Source organism: Heterocephalus glaber, unplaced genomic scaffold (assembly GCF_053883595.1).
Source record: "Heterocephalus glaber isolate CG9 unplaced genomic scaffold, H.glaber_assembly_v1.0 deba00001479, whole genome shotgun sequence".
In the NCBI taxonomy this organism is placed as follows: Eukaryota; Metazoa; Chordata; class Mammalia; order Rodentia; family Bathyergidae; genus Heterocephalus; species Heterocephalus glaber.
In genome coordinates, this window is record NW_028258316.1 from 6,585,792 (window position 1) to 6,594,416 (window position 8,625).

The window sequence follows — 8,625 nt, forward strand, 5'->3', positions numbered from 1 at the left end:
GCAGCTTCCGGGCCCTGCCCTGGGGCAGATCCATTGGCCTTGTAGCTACTGCCTGCTTCTGGGTGGCAGGCGTGCAGGCTGTTTCATTCTTCCCACACTCCCTCTCCTCTTCTCCACTTCTCTTCTCCCTACTTTTCTTGCATTTAATGCCTTTAATAAATGTACAACTTTTTTTTTGAGACAGGGTCTCGCTATGTAGCCCAGGCTGGCCTAGAACTTAGGTGATCCTCCTGCCTCAGCCTTCTGAGGGTGCCACCACGGCCGGCCTAAACATCTTTTTTGCTTGTGCTATTCAATTCTTTGGGATAAGGAGCCTAGAAGGGACCCCTGAGCACTCTAGTACCTGGTAACAGGGAGACTCACGAGGGAGAGGCTTTTCTGTGAAAGTTGTCAAATTAACTAACATGAATGCCAACTTTTATTCTGCATTCAAACTCTAGGTTTATTCAATACAATTCCGTCACACAACAAAGTACAAATATAACCTTATCTAAAATGCTACAAAGTTACAAAACTCAAAAAAAAATTTTCTTTCTTTTTTTGTTTGTTTTTTTTGCTTTTTGGTACCAGGGATCAAACTCGGGTCCTTGTGCTTTTGAGGCAGGCGGTGGAACCACTGAGCTAAATCCCCAGCCCCTTTTCTTTCTTTTTTTGAGACAGGGTCTCTCTGAGGCTGGGCTCCAACTCACTTGGATTGTCCCGCCTCAACCTCCTGAACGCTGAGATTACAGGTATGCAGCACCACACCTGGCCCAAACCTCAAATCCTATAGTACTGACTGTAAAGTACAAGCAAAACAAAACAAAAGGCAATGTACACATTTGACCAGCATGCATGGTGGGTAAACCAGGGGGCCCCTTGGTGACTTGCAAAGCTGGCTCTCAACTTGCTTATGGCTTTTTTGTTTTTGCTTTGGTTGACAGTTTATTAAATACACTACATTTGTACCTTATTTTGTAGTTTTTAAAAATTGCTTGCTTATGGCTTCTGACAGTAAAGGAGACAAACAGGGTGGACTGTAGTGAGAACAGGGAAAGAGGGGACCATCGATGGCAACTAAGACAGGGTGGGGGACTCCCAGGGTTTGACCCTAGAGGCTGGAAGAGGACTCAGGCAGGAATCCCAGGCTCAGGAGGCCTCAGCCACAGCGAGGTCTGACCAGGCTGCCCCCAAGTCATCTGGACAGGCCGGTGCCTGTCACCCCGAGGCTCTGCTGCTGAGCAGACTCTCAGGAGATGGGAACAGGAGAGCTTCCTAGACAGAAAACCTCAGGGCACCTTTCTGGGCCACCAGCATTCTGCAGCCAGAGCCCAGCTATGGAGCAGGGCTCCCCACAGCTGCTCTGGGGCCTGCCTGGGATGGATCCTTTCCTCCGGCTCCTCCTGAGGCTAGAAAAGGGACTCTGGGCTCAACAGCAACCAACTGGATAAATCAAATGACCACTGAGAACTCCGTGAGACCTGTGGCTGCTGAACCTGATCTGCCTCTTAATTTCTGCAGAGGGATTTATCAGGTACAGCACATAGTATTAGCAATGGCACTGATGCTTTTAATTTTTTTTTTTTTTTGCTTTAGTACTGGGGATCAAACTTAGGACCTTGCGCTTGCACGGCAGGCGCTGGAACCACTGAGCTAAGTCCCCGGCCCCCACAAGAAAGAATTTTGATAAAATAAAGTTTTGGTTGCTGGGGATGGTGGTGCGTGCCTATAATCCCAGGACTAAGGAGGCTGAGGCAGGAGAACTGCTACAAGTTTGAGGCCAGCCTGTGCTACACAGTGAGATCAAGGCCAGCCTGAACTGCATAGTGAGACCCTGTCTCGAAAAAAAAAAATTCCACCGCCTGCCTTGCAAGCTAAGGACCCAAGTTCGATCCCCGGTAACAAAAAAAACAAAAAAACAAAAACAAAACCCAAAAACAAACAAAAACCCCAGACCAAACCAGAATCCAGCAGTGTTCTCATTCCTCACTCTAGCTCTTCCGGTCTCCCCGGCCCAGAAAGCACTGCTTCAGTCAGGCTTGGGCTCAAATCCCTGCTCTGCCACTTCTGCCTGTGTGACAAGTGAGCAAGTCACTTTGCCTCTCAGAGCCTCAACTTCCTTGTGTGTGACATGTTTTTAAGCATTAGAGGGCTGGGCACGGTGGTACATGCCTGGAATCCCAGCACTCTGGGAGGCTGAGCCAGGAGGATTGCAGGCTTAAGCCTAGGTTGGGCAAGTCCACAAGCATGAACGATAATGGCTTCGAGGTGCTTAACAGTGCTCGCCATGTGAGGCGGCTACAACCCAAGGCTGGCTCGCTCCCAAGTGCGAGCAGGGGCTATCAAAGGACAGGGAACCTGAGCAGATGCATGCTGAGAAGGCGCACATGTGTATGTGCACACAGCCCCGCATAGCAGCCGTGGGACACTTCAGGAACCCTGACTCACCATCCCTGCTCTTCTCTGGCCCTGTCCTTGGGGATCTCTCCTGAGCCTGGGCATCCTAGAGAAGGGCCGCCAGCATTTCCTCTCGGGAAACCCAGCGGGGCGCTGGCTGGGCCCCAATGGCCTCTGGAGTCCACATCTGTCCGTCCCTGTGGCTGTGAGCGGGAGCCTCTAGAACCAGCTCAGTCGTTCACGTCCAGGTTGAACTCTGGATACAGCTCTTTGGTGGTGACGCCTCGGATCACAGCTGCACGGGAGGAAGGCAGCATGGATGTCCAGGGAGAAGTGGCCGCAGGAATGGCCAAAACCCTGTGCGGCGTCACTGTCCCGACCCCCAGAACCAGCACTGGTTCCCAGACGGCTGCACTGCTGCCTCCCCAGGGTAAGGGAAAGGCCAGGCACCACACAAGGCCAGCCACGCCTCAGGTCAGCCCCAGGCAGATGTGAGCCCCATGCTTGACCCGGGAACACCTGACTCTCCAAAGCCTCGTCCCATTGTGCAGCAAATCCCCTCTTCAAACTATGGTCTTTTATTTTGGTTTTTGGTACTGGACGTTGAACCCAGGGCCTTCACACTGAGCTACATCCCCAATCCTTTTTTAATGTTGCGGCAGGGTCTTGCTAGCTTATCCAGGCTGGGCTTGAACTTGGGATCCTCCTGCCTCAGCCTCCCAGAGTGGTGGGATTACACACATGTGACAGACAGCAAGTATAGCTTTAAAGACTCATTCTTTCCGTGGGGAAGGCTGTCCCGGAGGCCTCCTTCCAGCACCTTATTTGTTCCCATCTGCCACTGTATTCATTCTCAGTATTCTCCCCATCTTGGCTCTTTGTTTCCTTCACAGCCTTGAACGTTTTATAATTAATTAGCTCTGTTCATCTACTTACCGACCACTGACCACTACACCCACTCCAGCACAAAACCCTAGGCCACACAAGAGCAGACCTTCCCACGCCTGCTCACCAGGTCTCCAGCACCCTGGAAAGTACGGGGCACAGAGAAGGGGCTCAGTAAATAGTCACTGAGTAAACACAAAAGGGACAGGCCACGGCTCCAGATCGTCTAACCTAGAAACGAGAGAGGCCACCGCAATGCAGCACAGAGAGATGCAGGAGTCCTAGACAGCCCCGGCTCTGAACACACCCCGATGGCTGCCGGTGGCCCACTGAGCCAGAGAGTTTGTACAAGGCCATCTCTGCATCTCCTGCCCTCTGAACCAGCTCACACTCTTCTGTCATAGCCAAAGCCCTCTGGATAGCTAGACTGATGGTGAGGTGGAACAAAATTCCCCTCTAGGCCACAAAGCGCTCTCTTTGCACTTGCTTCCTCTTCAACAAGTCTGCGCTGGAGGCTGAGATGGCAGGAGGATTGTAAGTCTGAGGCCAGTCTGGGCAATTTAATATTAGCGACCCCGGAAGAATGGGGACCCTAAGCTGGGCATGGTGGTACATGCCTATAATCCCAGGACTCTGGAGGCTGAGGCAGGAGGATTGCTGCAAAATGGAGGCCAGCCTGGGCTACACAGTGAGACCCTGTCTCAAAAAACCAGGGGGAGGGCTGGGGATTTAGCTCAGAGGCACCGCACCTGCCTTGTTGGTGCAAGGTCCTGAGTTCAATCCCTCGTACCAAAACAACAATAACAAAAGCCAGGGGGAGCAGACTGGAGAGAAGGGGGGTGGGCATTTAGTGAGTTAAGAGGCACAGGAGCAAAACCCAACTCTCTAGAGGAGGCCAACACCCTCATCCCTGGGGCTCCCCCAGAGCCTCTGCTCACCTAGCTTGCCCAGCAGCATCTGCCCCACATCCTTGATGTCGTTGTACTCGTGCAGCTGGGAGATGTGCTCCTCCAGTTCATCCACACGGTAGCCTCTTCGAGTGATGGAGAGGGGGAGACACCACCACAGGAAGTCAGTGCGGACCCCGGGTTGGGACAGCAGCAAGGCCTGTCTAGCACATGGTCACTGCAGGCTTACTTGGTGCTCAGGAATGGCTGGGCAGACCTGGCCCTCCTGGCAAACGTGCCCTGTCCCTTAAGGGAGGGTCCCCAGGTGAGGGACTCACAGATGGATACAGGATCCAAGCAGCCCGGCAGATTCTCCCGAGTGTGACACACATATCCCAGAGCTGCTCAGTGTCTGCCACAAGGAGCGCTGGGAGGTGTGGATGAGCCGCTTCCTGCATACTGAAACCACTGTGGAGCAAGTGAGTGCTCGTGGAGGCGGAAGCAGAGCAACACTGGATGGAAGCAGAGCAACTTTCCAGTGTTGGCTCCAGGTGAACCCAGGTGGACCCCTGCCCTGCCAGAGAGGATGCCGGGACCCCTGAAGCCAATAGCACATTCTTTTATTCTTTTTGAGACAGGGTCTTACTATGTAGTTCAGGTTGGCCTTAAACTTGAAGTGATCCTCCTGCCTCAGCCTTTGAGCCCTAGGATTATAGTTGTGTGGCACCATGCCCAGCCACAGTATTTGGCTAGTGTGACTAGGTTTTAGTTACTAGGCATTAGTTAAGTATTTTTGTTTTTGTTTTCTGCAGTGCTGAGGATGGAACCCAGGGCTTCGAGCATGCTAGGCAAGTACTCTACTGCTGAGCTACAGCTCCCAGCCCAGAGTTATCTAAACTCCGCTGGGAGCCTAATACTTACTCAGATATTAACTGGGATATCTCCTTGTCCAGCGTGTCCCTCTTCTCCTTCAGCTTCTCAACGTCAAGGTGCAAGGACTCCTCACTGGTCCCATCAGCTTGGCCAGACTTGGGAGATGGCCGCTGAGTGGCAGGAAAAGCCATGAGCTGGACTGACCAGTTTCCCACAATTCAGAGCTTTTGTGATGTTCCCAAATAGCCACTCTCCCAAGGCCCTAGAACATTTCCTGCTGCCTGGAATGTGGATGTAATGCTGGGGCTGGGCAGCCATCTTGGATGAAGAGGCAGAAACCACATGAGCTGGCATGGTGGCATGTCTGTAATCCCAGCAACTCAGCTATGGGAGGCTGAGGCAGGAGGATTGCAAGTTTGAGGCCAGTCTGGGCAATTTAATATTAGAGACCTTGTCTCCAAAAACATTTATTTTATTTTATTTTTGGTATGGGGGATCAAACTCGCATCCTTGCGCTTGCGAGGCAGGCAGTGGAGCCACTGAGCTAAATCCCCGGTCCTCCAAAAACATTTTAAAAGGACTGGGGCTGTAGCTCAGCGCTAGGAGGCTTAAGTAGGTCCTGGGTTCAATCTCAACAGTGCAAAGGGAAAAAAGTGCCATGTGTTAAGGGTGTAGTAGAATAGGACGGAGGCCTGGGTCCTTGATGACAGTTTGTGCCACTATTTATTTATTTACTTTCAGGACTGGGGATTGAACCCAGGGGCACTTGACTATTGAGCCCTTTTTATTTGGACACAGGGTCTCATTAAATTGCCCAAGCTGGCTTCCACTTTGTAATTATCTTACCTCAGCCTTCTAAGGAGCTGAGATTGTAGGGATATGCCTCCACACTCAACAGATTTTTTTTTCCATTTTGTGGTCCTAGGAATCAAACCCAGAAACTCACACATGCTAGGCAGATGCTGTACCGCTGAGCTACCCCCATCCCTATTTCAGGCCTACTTGGACTCTCAGCTATAACCAGCCCTAAGTGACAGGCCCACCCTGGCCTCCAATGTGATGCCACAGAATGAGCAGCTGGTTTCTTTCTTTGGGGCTGTAGTTCAACTTTGCCCTTTCTGCCTCTAAAAGCTGCTGAGGCCAGCATTAATAACCGTACTCCGCACTGACTCTTCAGGAAGTATCTGCTGGACACTGTCTCTTCAGATGTCACCCAATAGGGCCGGGGATTTAGCTCAGTGGTTCCGTCGCTTGCCTTGCAAGCTCAAGGACCCGAGTTCGATCCCCAGTACCAAAAAAACCCAAACAAACAGACGTCACCCAACAACAGGAAGTGAGTAGTATCTGACAGCGCTGGCAAAGGCCCTGGGTCAGCAGCAAGGATACCACATGCAGCCAGGCCCTCATGACCTGGGGACACTCAGCCAAGGGCCAGCAAATAGCTCCTTCCTGCACACAGCTCCATGGAAAGCTCTCCCTCTGCCCTGGTGATTTATCTCACTTCTCACTACCTGACAAGTTGTTCCACATCACTGTTACCATGGTGAACTCTGTGGGGCAGGGATTTGGGGTTTGATTCTGGCTGACAACACAGTGTCTATGAGAGTACTTTCGTAAAAAGGTGGTAGAGAGCAAGGCAGAGAGGGAAGAGGTGGACAGAGGGCCAGGTGGGGAAAGAGAAACTGAGGCAGGAGAACAGGATGATGGCCATGCAAGAGGCCCAAAAAGGAGAAAAGTGAGGGTCCCAGTGAAGAGCTCAGGCTCTGGTGTGAGGCTGCTTCAGTTCAAAGCCCCTAGCTCTGCCGCTTCCTGACTTCATCTCTCTGGCACTCACGGGCCTCAGCTGTAAAGCAGAAAGGCCAAAGCGTCTATCTCAAAGGTGCTGGAAGGACTTGAGAGATGACACACTAAAGCAAGCCGACTGGGATAAAGTAAGTGCTCAATAGAACATGATTTTAGCAGAGCACACTGGTGCACACCTCTAGTCCCAGCACTTGGAAGACTGAAACAGGTACATACTGAGACCCTCATCTCTCTCTCTCTTTTTTTCCTGGTACCAGGAATCGAACTCAGGACTTTGCGCTTGCTAGGCAGGCATGATGCCACTGAGCTAAACCCTGGCCCAAGACCCTCATCTCTCTCTCCTTTTGTTTTTTGGTACCAGGGATTGAACTTGGGACCTTACGCTTGCGAGGCAGGAAGTGGAATCCCCGAGCTAAATCCCCGGCCCCCTCTCTCAGCTCTTAAAAAGCCAAAAAACAGCCTTATTTATTTATTTATTTTTGGTATTCAGGGATTGAACTCAGGACCTTGCACTTGCTAGGCAGGCGGTGGTGCCACTGAACTAAATCCCTGGCCCAAGAGCCTTATTTTTAAAAAGTGTAAAACTCCTTATTATGAATGTTATCATTACGTACATTTAAAGTATACCAATAAATGTTCTGCTTCAAAAAATAAAAAAAGTGAGTGTGAGTTCAAGGCCAGCCTAAACAGTGCAAGACCCTGTCTCAAAAACCTAAAAAAAAAAAAAAAAAAGTGAATGAAAGAAAGAACAGGAATGCGCAAGGCATAATTTGCAAGAGTGTGAAACTGAAGGAAGGTCAGATGGTGGCTTTTGAGTTTCGAAAAGAAAGCACCACTCATGAACTCTGCAGGTTCCACAAATCTGCTGCTTCTGGCAAACCTCAGCTTCCCACTCTATTATCGGTTGGGCCTTGCCTCCGGTCTCACGTCCTCTGGGGAGCCCTCCTTGCAACCCTAAGTCTGAGCTGCCCCTCTCCCAACCACACTCAGACCGTCCTGGAATTTTTTTGGCCTGTTTATCTCGCTCAGCCTGTGGATCCTGGGAGTGCGGACGCTCAATGAACAAACGAAAACCAAGTCTTTCAAGACCTAACTGAAGGTGGTGGTGGAAATCTCACTGTGGGGAGAGGAGGGGGAGCGGAGGGATGGAGAACGGGCCCGGGGTTCTCAGCGGGACGGCTCAGCCGGGGAAAGGGCTGGGGGGGGTACTCACCGGGGATCGGAAGGCCCTGCGGCAACTCCGGCTCAGGCCCGGTTCGGTCCTGGAGAGGAAGCGGAAGGGAAAGGCTGAGGCCGCCAAGGGGCCCGGAGAGGACCCGGGGTACGGGGGGCTGGGGCCCGGCAGGAACCGCGGGAGGGCGGTCCGATCTGCTCCCGGACTCAGGTCAGGGGCCCTGAAGGAAGGGGGTGTGGTGAGGGGATCCTGGAGGTAATTCCCGAAACTTGCAAGTGAGTGGTGGAGCTGTGAGAGCTCAGGAAAGGGACAGCGAAGCGCTGCACTCCTCCCTACGGCTCGTGCCTCGCCCACCTCCTGAGCCCTGGCGTCCGAGGCCCCCTGGTTGGGGGACTCTGCAGCGCCGGAGGGTCCAGGGCCGTACGCCAAAGAGCCGGACTGGCCCTCCGGGCAACCAGAAGCCACTGACAGAAACAGCGAAGCGTGCCCAAGTCACCGCGAGAGCACGCCCCGCCCCCGGAATGGGCGGGAACAGGAACTGCGCGCGCAGCTTTCAACGTGACCTCGCCCACCCACGCGGGTGCAGCAGCCCGGCCTCGCCCCTACACGGCATCGTCTCTGTCACTG

General features: G+C 52.5%; 1 protein-coding gene across 1 annotated transcript; it reads right to left on the minus strand.

Moving 5' to 3' along the window:
• Positions 1 to 416: 416 nt before the first annotated feature.
• Positions 417 to 8,588, minus strand: Swi5 (SWI5 homologous recombination repair protein; the record flags this gene model as incomplete). Its single annotated transcript, XM_021261962.2, has 5 exons — positions 417 to 2,671; positions 4,200 to 4,294; positions 5,070 to 5,191; positions 8,038 to 8,086; positions 8,353 to 8,588. Coding segments are annotated over 5 exons (567 nt in total), but the record flags the coding sequence as incomplete, so codon positions are not given.
• Between the last annotated feature and the right edge of the window lie 37 nt (positions 8,589 to 8,625).